This window comes from Rattus norvegicus, chromosome 7, assembly GCF_021556685.1.
Source record: "Rattus norvegicus strain SHRSP/BbbUtx chromosome 7, alternate assembly SHRSP_T2T, whole genome shotgun sequence".
NCBI classification, from domain to species: domain Eukaryota; kingdom Metazoa; phylum Chordata; class Mammalia; order Rodentia; family Muridae; genus Rattus; species Rattus norvegicus.
In genome coordinates this window covers 16212129-16236748 of record NC_141540.1, presented here as the reverse complement: position 1 = coordinate 16236748, position 24620 = coordinate 16212129, and the positions used below count along the sequence as shown (strand labels likewise).

At 45.6% G+C, this 24620-nt stretch overlaps 1 protein-coding gene across 15 annotated transcripts in view; it reads left to right on the top strand.

Moving 5' to 3' along the window:
* Positions 1 to 24620, top strand: part of LOC148004461 (uncharacterized) — a 46719-nt gene that overhangs the window by 2784 nt on the left and 19315 nt on the right. For 3 of the 15 annotated variants that reach the window (XM_087559610.1, XM_087559609.1, XM_087559608.1), the window contains 7 exons: positions 1395 to 1492; positions 7618 to 7744; positions 20356 to 20514; positions 21167 to 21265; positions 22182 to 22442; positions 23233 to 23287; positions 23578 to 24587. In XM_087559610.1, coding sequence (XP_087415736.1) covers positions 21190 to 21265; positions 22182 to 22442; positions 23233 to 23287; positions 23578 to 23632 — 447 coding nt within the window. In that variant the 5' untranslated portion in view covers positions 1395 to 1492; positions 7618 to 7744; positions 20356 to 20514; positions 21167 to 21189 and the 3' untranslated portion in view covers positions 23633 to 24587. Of the gene's footprint in view, positions 1 to 1394; positions 1493 to 7617; positions 7745 to 15906; positions 18352 to 20355; positions 20515 to 21154; positions 21266 to 22181; positions 22443 to 23132; positions 23288 to 23577; positions 24589 to 24620 lie in introns of those variants that run through there. The other 12 variants (XR_015625087.1, XR_015625086.1, XR_015625085.1 and 9 more) reach the window with 8 other exon arrangements.

Genomic DNA, 24620 nt, shown 5'->3' with positions numbered 1-24620 from the left:
TGCCGTCTAAGTACAAATGTGGGTATGCCAATAAGATGAAAGGAATGGCACTAATCTATCAAACCTGGCTGGTGAGAGGAAGAACCCTGAGCTAGCTAAAAGTTGTCGGAAGTTCACGATCAGATCTGTAGATCTTTGTCTCGGTAGAGTCAGAGAAACTACAAAGAAAGTTTCTGCCCATCCCTGGTTAGTACTTTGACCTTTGAAGGCAGCCTACTGCTCCCTTCAGCCAGATATGTCCTTCTACAAGGTTAGGTGTATGTGTATGCTGGGATGGGGGGCGGTTGGAGTGGTGTTACTACAGATAGCAGTTCCTCTGCCCTGAAGGCTCAAGCACACCAGCTGTCAGTTCTATATCAGGGAATCCTATCAATCTCTCTGGCCAAAGACTTACTTTGGCTTCAGTTTAGGTCTTCCTGTTCTCTCTCTCTCTCTCTCTTCCCAAATTAAAGTTTTCCTGGAGTCAGGCTAGATAAGACTTAGGAAGTAAACACACATGTCTCAGGAAGTTCTTGAAATTTACAAGATTCACCAGACCTCCTCAGGATTAAATAAGCAGTGACAATCATTAGAAAGGGGCTTCCTTAGTGAGTCTTAATGAGTTTTTCCTCCAGGGTACAACAGATGTAGCTCAGTGGCAGAGTACTTGCCTAGGATACACAAGACCCTTGGTTTGATCCTAAGCAGTGAAAAAATAAATTGTGAAGTTCTGTGACTTCCTCTATTGTGTCATCAAACAGGTCTTGTGGGACTTCTAAATGCAGGTTCGTGTAGATTAAAATATTTTCCCCATTCTGTGGAGTTCACAGAAAAATGGACATTTGGCAGTTAGAACTCCCATGAGACCCTCCACCCCCTCCAGATGAAGCTTCAGTGAGTTCTCAGAGTGTGCTGCAAGTGACTTCTGGCCACTCTCGTCAGCTTGTCTATCATCTTTAGGTCTCTCCCTCCAAGGGGTAGCCCTGAGCTATCTCAGGTACAGGTGTAGCCCATATAAATGGCTACCAACTTCATGATGAATAAGGTATCGTATGTGTGTGGGTTCATATCAACTTGAATTGGAATCCTGCATGTCTGGCATGGTCTTGGGACAGTATGTGTATTTGAGTTCACAGTTTTGGGTTTTGTTTGTTTGTTGTTTTGTTTGGCTGCTCAGGAGAGGGAGAGAGAGAGAGAGAGAGAGAGAGAGAGAGAGAGAGAGAGCCAGAGATGACTATGAAGGATCCAGACTCTCTTGTCTGTAACAACTGTGAAGTAATTTACTCTAGTAGACCAGCATTACTTACAAGGTTGATGTCCCTAAAACTTAATTCCGTCCCCATAGGCTATGTTTCTTAAAGGTCCCACTGTATCTCAACACAGCCTGAAGTGGAAACTTCTGGTTTCTTTGGAAGGTCAATTGTGTTGGATGGTGTTTTGCTGGGGCAAGCACGTGAAGGAGTGTTTACCTGAAGCGGACACAGATGAAAGGATGTTGTGCTAGAGCAAGCATGTGAGTATGATAAGGGATTCTTCGCTAATGACACACATGTATTGACTCACCTTATATTGGGTAACTCAGCTCCATTTGTCATGACTCCAGAGAAAAACACACCAAAGACAAAACGAAACAAAGCAAAAACAAAACAAAACTTCTGGTGGTGTGCTGGTGGCCTCGTGCCATTTCTGCAGACTCTGGCCAATTGGCAGAGTGATATCAGCTGATGTAGACTCACGTGGAGCTTTGCTAAGCCACAGTCATGTGCTGAGGCAAGACTTGTGGAGGACACATGATGTCTGGAGGGAGTATAAATAGGACTCAATGGGCAGTGATGGAGGCTCGCTTGAGGCTTTGCAATGCTTCTTGGTCTCGATTCTTTGCTGATCTTCACCTTGTTGAGAGACGCGCGACAGAGAACTTTTTCTGGCATCCCTGGTGGTCCTGGTTCCTCCTGGTGACTTGTGCTGATTCAGCTGAGGCTGGGCTGTCTCTGCTAGGCTGTGCCACTGCTGCTGATTCCTGTTTGCTATCCCAATGCTACTGAAGTGGACTCTTGATGTATTCATGAGGTGTCTGTGGGCAGATTGAGCTGCTGCTGCTGGTTTCTGTGAACTGAACGGCTGACTTCCTGACAACGCAGATGGGATTTGCTCCAAAGAACAATTTCTAGACAGGTCCACTTCCCTTGTATCCTAAAAACCTTTCTTTTTCACTCCCTCTGATGGGTGGGTGGTAGGCTAGAAGGAAGGATAACGCATTTAAAAACCCATATTAAAAGTAGGGCTGAGAAAAATCAAAGCTATAACAGCCACACTGGGATCAAGCTTGGTAACACATAGAAGGATGGTGGACACAGTCAAGCCATATATAAACCATACCCACTATAGATGTCTCTGTTTCAGTGGAGCCTCTGTGGTATCCTAGGCTTGTTATCACACTGCTTCATTCATTCAATCCATCACACGCACGCACGCACACACGCACGCACGCACGCACTGAGGGTCTCACTGTGTAGTCTAAGCTGGCCATAAACTCACAGAGATTCACCTGCCTCTGTCCTCTGAGTACTGGGATTAAAGGTGTGAGCCGCCACGCCCAACATTCTACACGTATATTTTGAGTGAGTAGCCATTGTATTAAGCATACGGGTGTAGGCTTGCACCTGGTAACACAGAGGAACATCCACCTCAGTTACGTTGGTCTGGGGAGAAGGAGCCATGCCCTCTCGCCTATTGCTCCCTGCGGCAGGTGAGAGAGTTGGCCCTTGTGGCAAAGGTGCAAATGAACTATCTCTGTGCACAGGGAAAAAGGAGAGATAACCCTGCCGCTTGCTGGCTGTAGCATTGGGTGAACAAGCTGGGGCAGTGGTGGAGTGTGTGCCCTGGTCTAGTAGAAGTTTGGCCTGGTTTTGCCTCCTCCCCCCATGTTTCCCAAAATAAGACTCAGACTAAAAATATATTTACAAATAACTTGGCCATATGGCTGTGTTCTTTTCTGACCAGACTCATAACTTAAGATAACTCGTTTATTTTAATCCATGTTGTGCCGTGTGGCTGGTTACCTGTGCTCATGTACCATGGCTATATCTTCCTGGTGACTCTCCTGCCTGGCTGTATTCCAGAATCCTTTCTCTCCCCTGAATGTCCTACTTCTATTTCCTTCCTAAGCCATAGGCCATAGGCTTCTTGGTTGACATCCATGCAATACTCAAGTTATTTTCTCTATGCCCTGGCGATGTGGACACAGGAGAGCTGGTGGGCTGACCGAGTCAGCTACCCACCAGTCCTACATCTAGGGCTTTGAGTTGGCCCACCTCAACGTCTCCCCATACCTGTGATCTGCTGGGACTTGTGAAATGGCCAGCCCTTCAGATCCAAAGCTGCAGAATCTCCATGACTCAGGGCAGCAACAGGATATTGGAGAGGAGTCCTGGTGAGGATCCAGCATTGACAGCGACACACTAGAGCTTCCATGGCAATATTTTTCCATCTCATTTTGTTTTCTTTGTGTGTGTGCGTGTGCGTGTGTGTGTGTGTGTGTGTGTGTGTGTGAATGTGAATGTGTGTGTGAGTGTGAGTGTGTGCATGAGTGTATGTGAGTGAGTGTGTGAGTGTGTGTGTATGAGTGTGTGAATGTGTGTGAGTGTGAGTGTGTGTGAGTGTGTGAGTGTGTGTATGAGTGTGTGTGAGTGTGTATGAGTGTGTGAGTGTGTGTATGAGTGTGTATGAGTGTGTGTGAGTGTGTATGTGTATGAGTGTGTGTGTGAGTGTGTGTGAGTGTGTGTGAGTGTGTGTGTGAGTGTGTGTGTGGAGGGGGCAGGTTGCAAGAGCAGAGAGCAGATACGATGGGATGGCGAGATGACTGGGATTACGGTGCATGATGTAATATTCACAAAGAAACAAAACGTTTTTAAAAAAGACAGTACACGGATCTGCTCTGTCAGCGCACTGTCAAATTGACATTGGAGATTTATACAAATGAATATATGTGTTAGTCTTCTGTTGTTGTATGCTTTATTTTATATAGTCCCCCCCCCCCCCAATCTGGTCTATTTCCTGAATAAAGACACAGAAACTGGTATTTTATTTACAAGCTATAAACCTAGACCAGGCAGGTTCTGAGCTAGACTAATCCTTCCACCTGGTTGGAATAAATGACTGGGGCTTATTGCTGGGCAGAAAGGATTGGAAGCCATGCCTGAGAATTGAGTGAGGGGTCTTGAGAGAGACCACAAGGAAGAAAGAAAGAAAGAAAGGAGAGAGAGAAGAGATAACAGGAGGCCATCATCAGATGGAGTGGACCAGAAGCACAAAGCCACAGGCAATCAGGAAGCGGAAAGTAACGAACCAGTACCCAGCTTGCTTTCTCCTTTTGTTGGCGATTGGTTCTAAGACTTTGATTCTGTCGGGAATCTGCATGTCCAGACTCTGAAGGTCCTTATCCCCAATTGGTTTTTGATTGATCAATAAAGATGCCATCGGCCAATGGCTGGGCATAGGGTAGGACACTTAGAGCTGCGTGGGTGAGAATGCAGAGAGGAGCAGGACAGGATCATCATGGCTGGGGAAAGTAGGATGGGATGAAGTAGCTGCAGGAGATAAAACCAACCAGCCATGTGAGATTTCGGGCCTGGGTTGATAAAAGAAGGTTTGGGAGTGTCCAGCCTTTGAGGTAGCGAAGGCATTTAAAAATAAGCTAATGTGTGTGTCTTTCTTTATTTTTTTAAAAAAGATTTATTTATTTTATGTATATGAGTACACTGTAGCTGTCTTCAGACACCAGAAGAGGGCATCAGATCTCCTTACATGGTTGTGAGCCACCATGTGGTTGCTGGGAATTGAACTCAGGACCTCTGGAAGAGCAGTCAGTGCTCTTAACCGCTGAGCCATCTCTCCAGCCCCGTGTGTGTGTGTGTGTGTGTGTGTGTGTGTGTGTGTGTGTGTGTGTGTGTGTGTGTGTGTCTGTCTTTGTCTTTCATTTGATGATCTAAAGATAGTTTCTGGGCAGGTGTACTCTTGTGATCCACCAGGAGCCAAAGCAGTGTAGCTAAAATGTATCGCTACATCTTTTTTTATTTAGTCCAAGCAGATTGCATTTACCCACATTTAGCGTAAATCTTCCCACTTTGGTTAACCTAATCAAGAAAACCAATCACTCACACAGGCTTCGGCAATACCTCATCTTTATCTAGATAGTCTCTCATGGGCATGTGCAGAGACTCTCATGTGATCTTTATCTAGATAGTCTCTCGTGGGCATGCCCAGAGACTCTCTCCTATGTGATCCTAGATCCGGTCAAATCGACAATCAATATAATCCATCCCAAGCAATACGAGATTCAGGTTTCAATGTCCATAAGTCTCACTAACCAATTCCCTGATGCATGGTTTATGGCTGCCTTAATGGTTCAGTTGCAGGGCAGGATCATTGCACCAGAAATCATGTAGTCTGTAAGGAGACAATAATGGCCATTCAGTTCTTGGCAGAGAAATTTGCTGATGTCTAAGCTCTGATGTGGCTCACCAATGGGTTTGTTCTGAAGCCCAAGACTGCCCATGAGCACTGAAATTTTGTTATAATCCCCTATGCTCTGGGACAGTCCCAGGGATACTACAGCATAGTGCCCAACAAACCCGGCTGCCCAACCATGTGTCACTCAGTTCTCTATTACTTCTCTGGATACCTTATACTTTTTCTTCACAAGGTAATGTTACATGTGTTACCTCCCAAAGATACATTGTAGCCAGGCAAATTGGGATGGGCCAGGGTAACTTCAATTGTCCTTTGGAAATCACATTATTGCTACCTGGTAGCCATTCTGTACAACTGCAGCTTCACTCAAACTTAGTCTGATTAGATCAATGTTTCTCAGCCCAGGGGTCCACTAGTTTGGAGGTAGGGAGATTGGACAACTCTTTCACAGGGCTCATGTAAGTCCATTAGAAAACATAGACATTTATATTATATTCATAATATAGCAAGATTACAATTAGTAGTACCAAAAATATCTTTTTTTGGAAGGGGTAGTCACCACAACCTGAGGAACTGTATTAAAGAATGGAAACGTTAGGAAGGTTGAGAACTAGGGCACTGGATGACTCTATGGGCAAAGGTGCTTGCTGCCAACTCTGAGGGCCCGAACTTGATTCCTGAGAACCATTTGGTGGAAGGAGAGAACAAATTCCAACAAGTAGTCCTCTGACTTCCACATCAGTTCCCGCTTTTGTAAACATAGTCATGAATGCAAACACACATACATAATAAATAATTTTAAGGTGTAAAAAAAAAATTCTTAAGCAAAACCATTCCCAAGCAGGACGCTATGGTGGCTTTGTATCCCTGTTTCCTAGGAGTCAGAGATAAGGTTGAGCCTTGGAGTGCCAGGCTATTTTGGGCAACATAGTGAGATCTTGTCTCCAAACAAAATAAAATCAGAAAACAAAACCCAAACCCAAGTGAGGCCTGGTAGTACACATGTGTACTACCAGCACTTGGGAGGGTAAGGCAGTAGGGCCTGGGGTTTGAAGTCAGTCTGTGCTACATAGCTGGGTTCTATTTCAAAGGAAACAAAAACTCCTCCCTCTCCCCAAAAATCAACCAAGCAACCAACCCCAATCCACATCCCCACCCACAAAATATCTGTTTTCCAAGTTTCTGCAGGACCCTCAGCAGGTCCACTGGTGCTCAAACTGTAAGGCTTATCAGACGCCCTCAAGGGATGTTGAAATTATGATGTAGGGTTCTGGGATGAAGGCTGAGCCTTTCTTCTTGACAAGCTGTCCTGATGGGGTCTAGCTTGATGGACACCTTGGATTCAGGAACTACTTTTTCTGTTACTTTCTTTCTTCTTTCGGCATTGGGATTAAGCCCAGGGGTTTGTACGTGCTAAGAAGTGCTAGGGAAAGAATCATCTCAGGGTCAAACAAAGGATGATTTCTTTTTGTAGCGCTCACTAGAGCCCAGACTGGGCTGGCAAGCACACTGGCCAAAATGGCTCTTTTATCACTGACGTAGATTGTGCTGATGGGAGCTCAGTTTCGCAAACTGATTAGATTGGCCTACTGGTAAAGAATGAGGGGAAGGGTTAGGAAATTGGGCTCCTGTTGGGTTTAATATTTCTAAGAGGGGAAAAAAAAGAACTTTTTTTTAAAAATAGGGAAATGCTTTATTTCTGAACTGTATCGAAATTATCTACTTTTTGTAGAATTAGTAGACTGTTCTGTGAGGCATTTCCTGGGAAGACACACACACACACACACACACACACACACACACACACACACACCTCACACATCAAAGACAGAGAACCCACAACAGACCGAAGTAACATTGCAGCAATTTGGATAACTGAAGAGTTTATTGACAGGAATAGAGGTGAGGGGTTTCTAAGATGAGCAGGGATGACTCCAAAGCAGATGTATCCTTTAATGAAGTCCACCATTTAATGAAGCTACCACCCTGGGGCTTTCTGCACAATTTACAGGCAGCTGGAGAAGGTTCCTGGCCTTCCTGGTGCAGCACCTCTGGTAAGCATCTCCTCCCCCAGCAGCTGTGTCAGAGTGGATAGCCTGGTGGACGAGTTCTGGTAAATCTCGTAAACTTCAGCCTTTCTGTTCTGTGAGATTCGTTTATTTGCAGTTTCAGGAGGCTCTTGAGGGCGGTGTTTCCAAGGAAACTGCTGAACAACAGAGTCCTAGGTAATCCCAAAGACGGGAGGAGAAAGACCACCAACCCGAGTCATCACGGCCACGTTAACTAAAATAAGGTTTGTAATTTATGTATATGGGCTGCCTCCCTCTAAGGTAGGGCTTGGGAGGCAGCATTGGGCATGAGGAAGACAAAACGTTTGTAGGTCAGGAGTAGGGGATTTTCAAGTGGGGAATTTGGTGGACAAAAAAAGGCAGAGTTAGGGGTTGGGGATTTAGCTCAGTGGTAGAGCGCTTACCTAGGAAGCGCAAGGCCCTGGGTTCGGTCCCCAGCTCTGAAAAAAAGAACCAAAAAAAAAAAAAAGGCAGTTACTGGAGCACAACAAGTTAGCCCTAATGACCTCCTAAAACAAAGGCATGGTTGTAAGATAGACTTAACAAGGTAGTCATCATATAACCTTCTGAAACCAAGGTAGGGTGGTGAGAAGGTTATAAGCAACTTCTTGAAACAAAGACATGATTGCTCTTTGTGTTAGGGTTCTTTAGAGTCATAGAACTTATGGAAGGCATCTCTCTCCCTTTCAATATATACATATTACATATAGAAAGAGGATATATATATATATACATATATATATATAACACTGAATATATATTGAATATGTACACATACATGGACTATTAGAGTGATTTACAGGCTTCAGTCCAAATGATCCAACAGTGGCTAGCTGTGAATGAAAGCCCAAGAATCCAGGAGTTGCCCAGTTCCACAAGGCTGGACGTCTCAGCTGCTCTCCTGTAGAAGCTGGAATCCTGAAGAAATGGGCTCCAATGCCAGTGAAGGAATGGATGTGTTGATGAAGTGAGGTAAAGAAGGTGGGCAATGAAGGAATCCTTCCTTCTTCCAGTTTTCTTATATAGGCTTCCTGCAGAAGGTATAGCCCAATTTAAAGGTAGGCTCTGGATTAAAGGGACGAGTCACCCCACCTCAAGATCCAAATCAAAAGCCCGTGACTTCCAGACTGAAGGTCCAAACCAAAGGCTTGTTATCTTCCTCAAGATCCAGATCATGGTGGGCCTCCATTTCTAGATTGCAGTTCATTCTAGATAGAGTCAAGTTGATAACTGAGAATGGCCATCATGCCATTCCTGGGACCAGCAATATAGAACCATTTCTAGTTAGGTTTAAAGGTGGGGTATAGCCCGATCCTTGAGAAACAAAGATCTAATAATAAACAGGAATGAACTTGTCTTTACTCTAAGTAATATGGAGGAAGGCTTATCTATCAGTCAACTAGGAAACATTTTAGACTTTGTGTTTAAGATCTTTTTTTTTTTTTTTTTTTTTTTTTTTTTTTTTTTTGGAGCTGGGGACCGAACCCAGGGCCTTGTGTTTGCTAGGCAAACGCTCTACCACTGAGCTAAATCCCCAACCCCCGTGTTTAAGATCTTTAAGACAGCTGCGTTTTGCTCTAGAAGTCTTAAGGAGGTCACGTGTAAATAAACAGGTATGGTGATGTTTGGGTAAAATTCTGTGGGCTTCAGAATTAGAATTTTTTATAATTGGAGCAGAAATATTCTTGTTTTGATTTTTTCCCTCATGATTAAAACAAAGCAAAGCAAAGAAAAAAAATATAAGAACCAGGACTCAGGGTAATGGAACATGTCTGTTACTGCAGCCCCTAAGAGACAAAGAAGCAGGAAGATTTCATGTTTGAGACCCACCTGGTCTATATAGTGAGACAGTCTTTAAACCACTCTTCAAAAGTCCCTAAAAGCCCCAAACAACAAACAAACAAACAGAAAACCAAACAAACCAGGAGCTGGAGAGAAAGCTCAGAGGTTAAAAGCACTTGATGCTCTTGTAAAAGACCTGGGTTCTATGTTCGTCTTCTACCTGGTGATTGGTAACACCAGGTCCTGGGATTTGAGCACCCTCTTTTGGTTCCTATAGATACTGCATGCATGAACTGCATTTACATGCTGGCAAAACATTTGTACAAATAAAAAAATGAATCTTGAAAAAAAAAGAAGATCCCACACAGGCCTTTGACCTCAGCACCACGGAGGCAGAGTGAAGCAGAACTTGAACTCTGTGAGTTCAAGTTTAGCCTGGTCTACATAGCAAGTCCCAGGGTGACCAGGGCTATATAGTGACACCTTGTCTTAAAAAGGAAATAAGTAAATAAATAAATACATATTAAAAATTATCTTCGTGAGAGAAGAATAAAGTTTAAAAACAAACACCCTTCTGGCAATGGGCGAAGAGACATCTTGGTGGTGGTGGTGTTCTTAGTCAAGGGCAGAGCAGATGGCAGTCCTTTGCTCATCTGAGCTTGAGGCCAGGCTTGGTGTCCAAAGCTGTCTCATGCCTAGGACTCATAAAGATCAAATCGAATCAAATCAAATCAAATCAAATCAGGTCTAGGCAGCACAACACAGGAGGAGGAAGACAGAGAGAGACCTGCAGGCTGCCATGCTGCCTGTAGACCTGCCCTCTGGCACATAGCACAAGTGGGCACACACCTGCTTGCTGCCACACCACACAGCACGAATGGAGGATGTCACTCAGGGGCCTGCTAACCTCATGGCCAGCCTGCAGAAGGAGGAGTGACCAAAATGTGTGAGTATGCTCAGATGGGAGAGAGACAGAAGTGGGACAGCTTGAGCATTATGAAGAGAGAGGGAACTAGAGATTAGAGCAGAGAGAGGAGTTGCCTGCTGCGAGTGACCAGCCCCCCTAACCTCTGGGGCCATGGAGATGTCCCAGCCCAAGCTGCCATTGAGGGCCATGTCTGAGTTGTGGCTACACAGTGGCAGGAGTTGGTGTTGATACCCATGACTCATACTATCAGTAGAGGACATGTGGATGGATGTCGATGGTCGGAGAAGCTACAGGACCATATGTATGACCAGGGGCTGTGTATAATTGTCCCCATCCCTCACTAGTGAGCAGGTCCTGTACCTCACCTGAGTAGCACAGTAGAACTGGCCCTGATAACAGGGGAAAGGGTGAACCAACCCTGAGGGTGAGAACACTGGAAAGCTGGCCCTGCCACTCGAGTGCAACCAACGCAAGGCACAGATAGGTCAAAGCAGGTTAGCAAGACAGTGAAAAGGCAGATATACCCAGGACAGTGTGGGGTTGGCAGTCAACACCTCATTTGCCTGCAGACATCTTTATAAGTGGTCAGATCCCCAGCCGAGGTTTGGTTTGGATAGAGAAGGGGTGTAAGTACTGGTTGAGTGTCTTGAGGCACACATATCAAAACCAGGTTTCTGTGGTAGGCAAACCAGAGTGTTTATACCAAGAGGGTAGGAACAGGTCCGTGTCCTGCATAACGGGCCTCTGGAAATAGAGCAAGCCTTCCAGGAAGAACAGGGATGGAGCCTGGTTGAATGTGTCTCCTGTTGCATCAAATGGGGGAGGACCCAATGCTAGCTCGTGATGACAGGGAAAGCAGAGCTTAAAATCCAACCAAACCTTGGGAGTGTGGTACAGCCCTATAATCCTAGTACCTAGGTGCTAACTAGGAGAATTTGGAGTTCAAAGCCAGTCTGGTGTATAAGGCCGGCCTGAACTGCATGAAGCACCATCTCAAAAATTTTATATAGACATCAAAAGAGCTAAGCCTGGACCGTGCTGGAGAAGCCTGGAGTGCTCCGGCAGATCTTGTAAGAATTCCCTCTAGCAAAGCTTGTCTCGGAGCCCAAGTGGAGTGCTTTTGCTCCCTTTTTCAAATGTGCATTTTGAAATCTGGGACGTTGCTCTGTGACACACTGATTCATGGCCTGGTCAGTGCATGTCAGTGTGACGGGAAATGAGTGCTTGGACTTACTTACTACGCAACAAAAACGAGGGCCAGAGGTGAGCAAGCTGGATGCAGTGGCCACTTGATTTCTCACTATGCCAGGGCACAGAGCCACTGTCATCAGAGATGTAGGCAGTTGAGTTCCTTCTTGAAGCAATGTTACTGCCTGTCTAAACCATGACAGGCCAACTCTGCAATCAACTGGGAACTGCATTAAAGAACTCTGGGAAGCTTCCAGTTTCTGCCTGTGCCCGGAGTTGACCTGGTGCCACAGGTCTCTCTACTCAAATCTCATGGGGGAGAAAGCTAGACTCTCAGAAGTGTGGACAATCCTGAGAGCTCAGGGGAGACCACCACTTCTGCTCACATTCCTGGCCCAAGAGAAACCCGCCTAGAGCTCTCTGGACACAGGAACCTAGGAGCAGTCAGGGAGAGGATCCTTTTGGTCTATGCCTGCACACAGAGCTGAAAAGAAGTCACCAGGAACACTAACACACCTGAGAGCAAAGGTAAGACTACCACTTCTGCTCCGAGGGACCTGCCTGGAGCCCTCAGGGCATATGAACTCAGGAGCAGCGTGGGACAGGACCATTTTGGTTTCTGCCTCTGCCAGAAGCTGACCCAGTCCCATAGCTCTCTGTACCCAGATCCTGCTGGGAGAAAGCCCATCTCCAGGAGTGTTACACACAGGCTTATAGGCGGGTCAAGCCAGTGTCAGAGGCAGCAAGACCAGCTAACACCAGAGACAACCTGATGACAAGGGGCAAGTGCAGGGAACCTAAGCAACAGAAACCAAGACTACTTGGCATCATCAGAGCCCAGTTCTCCCACCAAAGGAAATACTGGACATCCCAACACACTGGAAAAGCAAGATTTAGATTTAAAATCACATCCCATGATGATGATAGAGGACTTTAAGAAGGACATAAATAACTCCCCTAAAGAAATACAGGACAACACAGGTAAACAAGTAGAAGCCCTTAAAGAGGAAACATAGAAATCCCTTAAAGAATTACAGGAAGACACAACCTAAGAGGTGAAGGAATTGAACAAAACCATCCAGGATCTAAAAATGGAAATAGAAACAATAAGGAAATCACAAAGGGAGACAGCCCTGGAGATAGAAAACCTAGGGAAGAGATCAGGAGTCATAGATGCAAGCATCACCAACAAAATATGAGAGATAGAAGAGAGAATCTCAGGGGCAGAAGATACCATAGAAAACATCGACACAACTGCCAAAAAAAAAAAAAAAAAAAAAAAAAAAAGAAAAAGGCAAAAACCTTCTAAACCAAAACATCCAGGAAATCCAGGACACAATGAGAAGATCAAACCTAAGGATAATAGGTATAGAAGAGAGTGAAGACTCCCAGCTTAAAGGGCAGTAAATATCTTCAACAAAATTATAGAAGAAAACTTCCCAACCTAAGGAAAGAGATGCCCATAAACATACAAGAAGCCTACAGAATTCCAAATAGATTGGACCAGAAAAGAAATTCCTCCCGTCACATAATAGTCAAAACACCAAATGCACAAAACAAACAATATTAAAAGCAGTAAAGGAAAAAGGTCAAGTAACATATAAAGGCAGACCTATCAGAATCACACCAGACTTTTCACCAGAGACTTTGAAAACCAGAAAATCCTGGGCAGATGACATACAGACCCTAAGAGAACACAAATGCCAGCCCAGGCTACTGTATCCTGCAAAACTCTTAATTAACATAGATGGAGAAACCAAGATAGTCCATGACAAAACCAAATTTACACAATATCTTTCTACAAATCCAGCCTTATGAAAGATAATAGATGGAAAACTCAAACACAAGGAGGGAATCTATACCCTAAAAAAAGCAAGAAAGTAATCTTCTTGCAAGAAATCCAAAAGAAGAGAGCCACAGAACAGAATTTCATCTCAGGCAACAAAAATAACAGGAAGTGACAATCACTATCCCTTAATATCTCTCAACATCAATGGACTCAATTTCCCAATAAAAACATATAGACTAACAGACTGGATATGGAAAGAGGACCCAGCATTTAGCTGCTTACAGGAAGCACACCTCAGTAACAAAGACGGACACTACCTCAGAGTTAAAGCTGGAAAACAATTTTCCCAGCAAATGGTCCAAAGAAACAAGCTGGAGTAGCCAGTCTAATATCAAATAAAATGGACTTTCAACCAAAAGCTATCAAAAAAGATAAGGAAGGACTGCTCCCAGACCCCGAGGGAGAGAGAGCTCACTTCCCGGACAGGTGGGCACTTCTGAGACTGCAGAGCGGAAGAGACCACCAACACTGCCCACCCCTGCCCACATCCCTGACCCAAGAGGAAACTGTATACGGTCTCTGGGTTCCCATAGATAAGGGACAGGAACAACAGGTCCCCTGCGTCTGAGACACCGCCAGAACCTGAAGGGACTGACCAGATAAACAGTTCTCTGCACCCAAATCCCGTGGGAGGGAGAGCTAAAATTTCAGAGAGGCAGACACACCTGGGAAACCAGAAGAGACTGCACTCTGCCCACATTACTGGTTCCAGAGGAAAACACCAAATGTCATCTGGAACCCTGATGCACAGAAGCTCCCGGAAAGGGTGGCGCAGGTCCTCCTGGTTGCTGCCCCCGAGAAGAGCTCATAAGCAACACCCCATGAGCAAACTTGAGCCTCGGGACCACAGGTAAGACCAACCTTCCTGCTCCAAGCGACCTGCCTGGTGAACTCAGGACACAGGCCCACAGGAACAGCTGAAGACCTGTAGATAGGAAAAACTACATGCCCGAAAGCAGAACACTCTGTTCCCATAACTGGCTGAAAGAAAACAGGAAAACAGGTCTACAGCACCTGACACACAGGTTTATAGGACAGTCTAGCCACTGTCAGAAATAGCAGAACAAAGTAACACTAGAGATAATCTGATGGCAAGAGGCAAGCGCAGGAACCCAAGCAACAGAAACCAAGACTACATGGCATCATCAGAGCCCAATTCTCCCACCAAAGCAAATACCAGAATATCCAAACACACCAGAAAAGCAAGATCTAGATTCAAAATCATATTTGATCATGATGCTGGAGGACTTCAAGAAAGACATGAAGAACTCCCTTAGAGAAACGCAGGAAAACATAAATAAACAAGTAGAAGCCTACAGAGAGGAATCACAAAAATCCCTGAAAGAATTCCAGGAAAACACAATCAAACAGTTGAAGGAATTAAAAATGGAAATAGAAACAATCAAGAAAGAACACATGGAAACAACCCTGGATATAGAAAACCAAAGGAAAAGACAAGGAGCCGTAGATACAAGCATCACCAGCAGAATACAAGAGACAGAAGAGAGAATCTCAGGAGCAGAAGATTCCATAGAAATCATCGACTCAACTGTCAAAGATAATGTAAAACGGAAAAAGCTACTGGTCCAAAACATACAGGAAATCCAGGACTCAATGAGAAGATCAAACCTAAGGATAATAGGTATAGAAGAGAGTGAAAACTCCCAGCTCAAAGGACCAGTAAATATCTTCAACAAAATCATAGAAGAAAACATGCCTAAAGAAAGAGATACCCATAAGCATACAAGAAGCCTACAGAACTCCAAATAGATTGGACCAGAAAAGAAACTCCTCCCGTCACATAATAGTCAAAACACCAAATGCACAAAATAAAGAAAGAATATTAAAAGCAGTAAGGGAAAAAGGTCAAGTAACATATAAAGGCAGACCTATCAGAATCACACAGACTTTTCGCCAGAGACTGTGAAAGCCAGAAGATCCTGGACAGATGTCATACAGACCCTAAGAGAACACAAATGCCATTCCAGGTTACTGTATCCTGCAAAACTCTCAATTAACATAGATGGAGAAACCAAGATATTCCATGACAAAACCAAATTTACACACTATCTTTCTACAAATCCAGCGCTACAAAGGATAATAAATGGTAAAGCCCAACATAAGGAGGCAAGCTACACCCCAGAAGAAGCAAGAAACTAATCGTCTTGGCAACAAAACAAAGAGAAGAAAAGCACACAAACATAACCTCACATCCAAATATGAATATAACAGGAAGCAATAATCACTATTGCTTAATATCTCTCAACATCAATGGTCTCAACTCCCCAATAAAAAGACATAGATTAACAAACTGCATACGCAATGAGGACTCTGCATTCTGCTGCCTACAGGAAACACACCTCAGAAACAAAGACAGACACTACCTCAGTGTGAAAGGCTGGAAAACAACTTTCCAAGCAAATGGTTGGAAGAAGCAAGCTGGAGTAGCTATTCTAATATCAAATAAAATCAAACTTCAACTAAAAGTCATCAAAAAAGATAAGAAAGGACACTTCATATTCATGAAAGGAAAAATCCACCAAGATGAACTCTCAATCCTAAATATCTATGCCCCAAATACAAGGGCACCTACATACGTAAAAGAAACCTTACTAAAGCTCAAAACACACATTGCACCTCACACAATAATAGTAGGAGATTTCAACACCCCACTCTCATCAGTGGACAGATCATGGAAACAGAAATTAAACAGAGACATAGACAGACTAAGAGAAGTCATGAACCAAATGGACTTAACAGATATTTATAGAACATTCTATACTAAAGCAAAAGGATATACCTTCTTCTCAGCTCCTCATGGTACTTTCTACAAAATTGACCACATAATTGGTCAAAAAACGGGCCTCAACAGGTACAGAAAGATAGAAATAATCCCATGAGTGTTATCAGACCACCACGGCCTAAAGCTGGTCTTCAATAACAATAAGGAAAGAACCCCCACATATACGTGGAAATTGAACAATGCTCTACTCAACGATAACCTGGTCAAGGAAGAAATAAAGAAAGAAATTAAAGACTTTTTAAAATGTAATGAAAATGAAGGTACAACATACCCAAACTTATGGGACACAATGAAAGCTGTGCTAAGAGGAAAACTCATAGCGCTGAGTGCCTGCAGAAAGAAACAGGAAAGAGCATATGTCAGCAGCTTGACAGCACACCTAAAAGCTCTAGAACAAAAAGAAGCAAATACACCCAGGAGGAGTAGAAGGCAGGAAATAATCAAACTCAGAGCTGAAATCAACCAAGTAGAAACAAAAAGGACTATACAAAGAATCAACAGAACCAAAAGTTGGTTCTTTGAGAAAATCAACAAGATAGATAAACCCTTAGCCAGACTAACGAGAGGACACAGAGAGTGTGTCCAAATTAACAAAATCAGAAATGAAAAGGGAGACATAACTACAGAATCAGGGGAAATTCAAAAAATCATCAGATCTTACTATAAAAGCCTATATTCAACAAAACTTGAAAATCTCCAGGAAATGGACAATTTCCTAGACAGATACCAGGTACTGAAGTTAAATCAGGAACAGATAAACCAGTTAAGCAACCCCATAACTCCTAAGGAAATAGAAGCAGTCATTAAAGGTCTCCCAACCAAAAAGAGCCCAGGTCCAGATGGGTTCAGTTCAGAATTCTATCAGACCTTTATAGAAGACCTCATACCAATACTATCCAAACTATTCCACAAAATTGAAACAGATGGAGCACTACTGAATACCTTCTACGAAGCCACAATTACTCTTATACCTAAACCACACAAAGACCCAACAAAGAAAGAGAACTTCAGACCAATTTCCCGTATGAATATCGATGCAAAAATACTCAATAAAATTCTGGCAAACCAAATCCAAGAGCACATCAAAACAATCGTCCACCATGATCAAGTAGGCTTCATCCCAGGCATGCAGGGATGGTTTAATATACGGAAAACCATCAACGTGATCCATTATATAAACAAACTGAAAGAACAAAACCACACGATCATTTCATTAGATGCTGAGAAAGCATTTGACAAAATTCAACACCCCTTCATGATAAAAGTCCTGGAAAGAATAGGAATTCAAGGCCCATACCTGAACATAGTAAAAGCTATATACAGCAAACCAGTTGCTAACATTAAACTAAATGGAGAGAAACTTGAAGCAATCCCACTAAAATCAGGGACTAGACAAGGCTGCCCACTCTCTCCCTACTTATTCAATATAGTTCTTGAAGTTCTAGCCAGAGCAATCAGACAACAAAAGGAGATCAAGGGGATACAGATTAGAAAAGAAGAAGTCAAAAGATCACTATTTGCAGATGATATGATCGTATATTTAAGTGATCCCAAAAGTTCCACCAGAGAACTACTAAAGCTGATAAACAACTTCAGCAAAGTGGCTGGGTATAAAATTAACTGAAATAAATCAGTAGCCTTCCTCTACACAAAAGAGAAACAAGCCGAGAAAGAAATTAGGGAAATGACTCCCTTCATAGTAGACCCAAATAATATAAAGTACCTCGGTGTGACTTTAACCAAGCAAGTAAAAGATCTGTACAACAAGAACTTCAAGCCTCTGAATAAAGAAATTGAAGAAGAGCAGCTCTCTGCTCCCAGACCCGGTGAGAGAGAGACCCAACCGCCTGGTCAGGTGGGCACTCCTGAGGCTGCAGAGCAGAAGAGACCACCAACACTGCTCACCCCTGCCCACATCCCTGGCCCAAGAGGAAACTGTATAAGGCCTCTGGGCTCCCGTGGGGGAGGGCCCAGGAGCGGCAGGACCCCTGCCAGAGACACCGCCGGACCCTGAAGGAAACAGACCGGATAAACAGTTCTCTGCACCCAAATCCCGTGGGAGGGAGAGCTAAACCTTCAGAGAGGCAGACAGGCCTGGGAAACCAGAAGAGACTGCTCCCTGCACACACATCTCGGACGCCAGAGGAAAAAGCCAAAGACCATCTGGAACCCTGGTGCACTGAAGCTCCCGGAAGGGGCGGCACAGGTCTTCCTGGTTGCTGCCGCTGCAGAGAGCCCCTGGGCAGCACCCCACGAGCGAACTTGAGCCTCGGGACCACAGGTAAGACCAAATTTTCTGCTGCAAGAAAGCTGCCTGGTGAGCTTGGGACACACGGAAGCAGAATTTCTCTAGAACCGGGCACGTTCTGGGTTTACCGTGAAAGACCCCAGCTTAACAGCAGTAACGCCATTTTATAAGGCTGTATTTAAGATGACTGGTTCAGAGAAAGGTTAAAACACTGAGTATAAAACAGCTGCCAAGCAGGATGTGTTTGGTTAAAGGCCTGGCAACAGGACGACTGTGGTTGAGCACCTGACAATGAAAAAAGCCCCGGGAGAGGTCCCACACCCTGGTGGGGGGCCGAGTCAGTCGTTATGTTCCAAGAAGGTAGCTAGGAAACTTGTCCCCGGGCTGAACCCTTGGGGGGCCGAGTCAGCCGTTATGTTTCAGGAAGGTAGCTAAGAAACTTGCCCCCGGGCTAAACCCTTGTCATATTAGAATCTACCAATTATATCCCTATAACCATGTATCTGTTTCTGTATGTTTGTTTTTGTTCCCCAAAATCCTATAAAAGCCCATCCTTGGTTCCATGGGGCGCGCCAGTCCCCCGAGTGACTGAAGCGCCCGCAGGTGCCTGTGCCTGTGTATCCCGACAATAAACCAAATCCTCTTGCTGATTACATCCTGTGGTGTCTCGGTCTGGTCTTTGGAGTTGGAGGGTCTCCATCCCGAGGGAAAGTTCTCCCTGAGAGCTTTTCATTTGGTGCGTTGGCCGGGAAAGGAGATCCTCCACCCAGGGACCACCGACCACCCACTGGGAGGTAAGCCGGCCGGCGTCTGTCTGTCTGTCTGATTTTGTCTCGTTCTGCCTTATTCTGTCTGTTCTGTGAGCGCTCAGCCAGGTTCTGTGAGCGCTCAGCCAGGTCTGTTCTGTGAGCGCTCAGCCAGGTCTGTTCTGTGAGTGCTCAGCCAGGTCTGTTCTGTGAGCGCTCAGCCAGGTCTGTTCTGTGAGCGCTCAGCCAGGCTGTTTGGAATTTGGGCGGGACGAAGAAGGAGCTGACGAGCTCGGACTTCTCGCCCCGCAGCCCTGGAAGACGTTCCAAGGGTGTTAGGGGCCCGACTTTTCGGGGCCCAATCTGGGAGAGGAGAAAGATCCGGACTAACGGCACCTCTGTCTGTATTTTTGGCTTTCAGAGGGCCCCGGACCTTTGCCACCTCCATCTGACTTTTTGCTTTCAGTTTGGTACCAAAGCCGTGCAGCACGCCTGTCTGTTGTTTGTTTGACTGTTGGTGTTGTTTGTTTTCTCTGTGTTCTAATCTTCCTTAGAACTAACATGGGACAGTCCCTAACAATGCCCCTAAGTCTCACTCTTGATCATTGGGAAGACGTCCACGACCGGACACACAACCAGTCCGTCGAGGTTAAAAAAAGGAAAATGACAGACTCTCTACACATCCGAGTGGCCCACTTTCGGAGCGGGATGGCCAGTAAATGATAAGATCATTATTTTACAGGTTAAAGATCGGGTCGTCCACGGACATCCTGACCAGGTTTCTTATATTATCACTTGAGAGAGTCTCACATTAAACCCCCCCCCCCCGGGCGGAACCCTTCGTGGACCCAAATTGGCCTCCCCTCAACCCCCAGCCTGCCCCCTCGGCCCCGCCCGGTCTGCCGGCCACGTCTTCCTCTCTCTACCTTTGTGAAATCAGAGCCTTCTAAGAAACCTGTCCTCCCGGCAGACCCAAACTCCCCTCTCATAGATCTTCTCTCTGACAGGCCCGGCTGAAACGGAGGAGGCAGAGCCACCGGCCAGATCAGTTGCCGGGCCACAGTCTGATAAGGGTTTCTCCCCTGTCGCAGGGAGATTGCACAATAAGCTCGAGGTGATGCCAGATTCAACCTCCCAGGCTTTCCCACTTAGACAGGGAACCGGTGGCCAGACCCAATACTGGCCGTTTTCAGCAGCTGACATTTACAATTAGAAACAACACAACCCTTCTTTCTCCAAAGATCCGGTGGCACTCACCGACCTAATAGAATCTGTTTTACTTACCCACCAGCCTACTTGGGATGACTGCCAACAGCTCTTACAGGCCCTCTTAACCTCAGAAAAAAAAAAACAAGGAGTGTTCCTAGAGGCCAAAAAACATGTTCTGGGAGATGATGGGCGTCCCACCCAGCTGCCTGAGGACCAAACTGGGATTTTAATACAGCTGAAGGTAAGGGACACCTACGCCTTTATCACCAGTTGCTTCTAGCGGGTCTCCGAGGGGCTATACGACGCCCTACTAATTTGGCTCAGGTAAAACAGGTATTACAGGAAGCAGGGGAAACTCCCTCCGCCTTTCTAGAGAGACTTAAGGAGGCCTACCGTATGTACACTCCCTATGACCCAGATGACCCAGGACAAATGACGAGTGTCTCTATGTCCTTCATCTGGCAGGCTGCTCCAGATATCAGGACTAAGTTACAGAGGTTAGAAAATTTGCAGGGCTATACATTACAAGATTTACTTAAAGAAGCTGAAAAGATTTTTAATAAGAGAAAAAATTGAGTCAAATCTTGGCCGCCGTAGTTCAGGGCCAAGAAAGGAAGGGAGATAGGGGGGAGCTCGAAAGGGGCTAAAGCTAGATAAAGATCAATGTGCCTATTACAAAGAGAAAGGGCACTGGGCCAGAGAGTGCCCCAAGAAGCCTGGCGGACCCCGAGAGCCTCGACCACGAACCTCCCTCTTGGCTCTAGATAAAGATTAGGGAGGTCATGGCCAGGAGCCCCCCCCCCCCCCCGAGCCCAGGGTAACGCTTAAAGTTGGGGGGCAGCTGGTTACTTTCCTGATAGACACAGGAGCCCAACATTCAGTCCTCACTCAAGCTTCAGGACAACTCAGCGACCGGATGGCCTGGGTACAAGGAGCTACTGGTGAGAAACAATACCGATGGACTACGGACCGCCGGGTTCAGCTGGCTACTGGTAAGGTGACCCATTCCTTCTTACATGTTCCGGACTGCCCGTACCCTCTGCTGGGCCGTGACCTGCTCACCAAACTAAAAGCACAAATTCATTTTGAGGAAGGAGGGGCCCAAATAACTGGCCCCCACGGAACTCCCCTTCAAGTTCTAACCCTACAACTAGAAGATAAATATAGACTATATAAACCGGGACAGGACAAGCCACAATCCCTAGAAATAGACACTTGGGTCACGAATTTTCCACTGGCTTGGGCAGAGACTGGTGAGTTGGGGTTGGCACTCCAACAGCCCCCCTTAATTATACAGTTAAAGGCCACTACAACTCCAGTCTCCATAAAACAATACCCCCTGTCACATAAAGCTTATCAAGGTATAAGGCCTCACATTACGAGGCTTCTAGATCAAGGCATCCTAGTCCCCTGCCGGTCGCCTTAGAATACGCCTCTTCTGCCTGTTAAGAAACCCGGCACTGGAGATTATAGGCCAATACAAGACTTGAGAAAGGTCAACAAGAGGATAGAAGATATTCATCTGACTGTTCCAAACCCTTACAATTTGCTCAGTAACTGTTCATCGATGAGAAACAGGGGTATGCTAAAGGGGTCCTAACACAAAGGTTGGGACTCTGAAAACGCCCTGTGGCCTACCTGTCTAAGAAATTGGACCCTGTGGCCTCCGGCTGGCCACCGTGCCTAAGGATGGTGGCTGCTATTGCTGTCCTGATCAAAGATGCTAGAAAATTGACTTTGGGACAGCCACTCACCATCCTAACACCCCACGCAGTGGAGGCCTTGGTAAAACAGCCCCCAGACCGCTGGCTCTCTAATTCTCACACCAAGCCTTGTTACTAGATGCAGAACGGGTTCAGTTTGGGCCTGTAGTCACCCTCAATCCTGCCACCTTGCTTCCTCTACCAGAGGAGACAGAACAGCATGACTGCCTACAAATCCTCACAGAAGTACATAGAACCAGGCCGGACCTATCGGACCAGCCTCTTCAGAATGCTGACCACACATGGTACACGGATGACAACAGCTTCTTGACAGAGAGAGAGCGAAAGGCTAGAGCTGCGGTCACTACGGAGGACAAAGTGATTTGGGCGAAAGCCCTGCCTGCTGGTACCTCCGCACAATGGGCTGAACTCATCGCCTTGACTCAGGCGCTCAAGATGACAAAAGGTAAGAGGCTAAATGTATATACAGACAGTCGTTATGCCTTTGCCACAGCACACATCCACGGGGAGATCTACCAGAGGCGGGAGCTGCTCACATCTGAGGGTAAAGATATTAAAAATAAGGCTAAAATTCTGGCCCTCTTAAAAGCCCTATTCTTGCCCAAAAGACTGAGTATTATACATTGTCCAGGACACCAGAAAGGGCACAACCCAGAGGCACGAGGAAACTGGCTGGCCGATGCCACGGCGCGAGAAGCGGCCATGAACAAACAAATCTTGCCCTTAAATAGCCCAGACCAACCCACGTCCCCACCAGTGGGACAAACCAGTTGGGTTTATGCCCATGAGGACATAGAGCTCCTAGAAAAAATGGGGGCCATCTACCACCCTCAACTAAAACAGTGGGTCTACAAAGGACTTTTAAATTGATCTCCTTTTTACATAAATTAACCCATTTGGGGTTTAAGAAGATAAAAACCTTACTAGATCAGAAAGAGATAAATCTGTGTTTTTTTAAATTGAGACAAAGCGATACAAAAGGTGACTGAGAGTTACAAAGCGTGCGCTCAGGTTAACCCGGAAAGGACCATGATTGGACAAGGAGTTCGTCCTAGGGGACACCGTCCCGACATCCATTGAGAAATTGATTTTACTAAAATTAAACCAGATATATATAGATACAAGTATCTCCTAGTGTTTATAGACACCTTCTCAGGATGGGTCGAAGCCTTCCCCACAAAACACGAGACTACAAAAATGGTCACCAAGAAGCTCCTCAAAGAAATCTTTCCCAGGTATGACATGCCTCAAGCGTTGGGGTCGGACAACGGGCCCGCTTTCGTCTCCCAAGTAAGTCAGTTGGTGGCCAAATTGCTGGGAATTGATTAAAAATTACATTGTGCCTATAGACCCCAGAGTTCAGGTCAGATAAAAAACATAAATAGAACAATTAAGGAGACTTTATCCAAACTTACGCTTACAACTGGCTCAAAGGATTGGGTGGCCCTCCTTCCCCTAGTTCTATATCGGACCCAGAATACCCCGGGCCCCCATGGTCTAACTCCTTTTAAAATAATATATAAAACACCACCCCCATTTGTCCATTTCTTTGGTTCAAACATTGCTGATTTTGCTGACAGCCCTTCTCTGAGGGCCCATTTACAGGCCCTACAGATTGTGCAGAGAGACGTCTAGAGACCTTTGGCCGCTGCTTACCAAGACAAGCTTAAACATCCGGTGGTGCCACACCCGTTCCAGATTGGAGACACCGTGTGGGTGCACAGACACCAGACCAAAAATCTCGAGCCACGGTAAAAAAGACCCTACACCGTCCTCCTGACTACCCCGACCGCCCTAAAGGTAGACGGAGTCTCGGCTTAGATCCACACACCACACGTCAAGACAGTCCGGTCTGAAGAATTGACTAATCACAACACTACACCCCAGACATGGAGAGTTCAGCACACTCCAAACCCCTTAAAGTTAAAACTCCTACGTGGCTCCTCCTAGTCCTTTTGTGGCCTAGAGTCAGTGGGGGAATAAGCCCCCACTAGACAAAAATTTCTTGACCAAGTCGAATAAAAGATTTCACTCAAAGTTAGCAAAAAAAAAAAAAAATGGGGGAATGAAAGACCCCAGCTTAACAGCAGTAACGCCATTTTACAAGGCTGTACTTAAGATGACTGGTTCAGAGAAAGGTTAAAACACTGAGTACAAAACAGCTGCCAAGCAGGATGTGTTTGGTTAAAGGCCTGGCAACAGGACGACTGCGGTTGAGCACCTGACAATGAAAAAAGCCCCGGGAGAGGTCCCACACCCTGGTGGGGGGCCGAGTCAGTCGTTATGTTCCAAGAAGGTAGCTAGGAAACTTGCCCCCGGGCTGAACCCTTGGGGGGCCGAGTCAGCCGTTATGTTTCAGGAAGGTAGCTAAGAAACTTGCCCCCGGGCTAAACCCTTGCCATATTAGAATCCACCAATTATATCCCTATAACCATGCATCTGCTTCTGTATGCTTGCTTCTGCTCCCCAAAATCCTATAAAAGCCCATCCTTGGTTCCATGGGGCGCGCCAGTCCCCCGAGTGACTGAAGCGCCCGCAGGTGCCTGTGCCTGTGTATCCCGACAATAAACCAAATCCTCTTGCTGATTACATCCTGTGGTGTCTCGGTCTGGTCTTTGGAGTT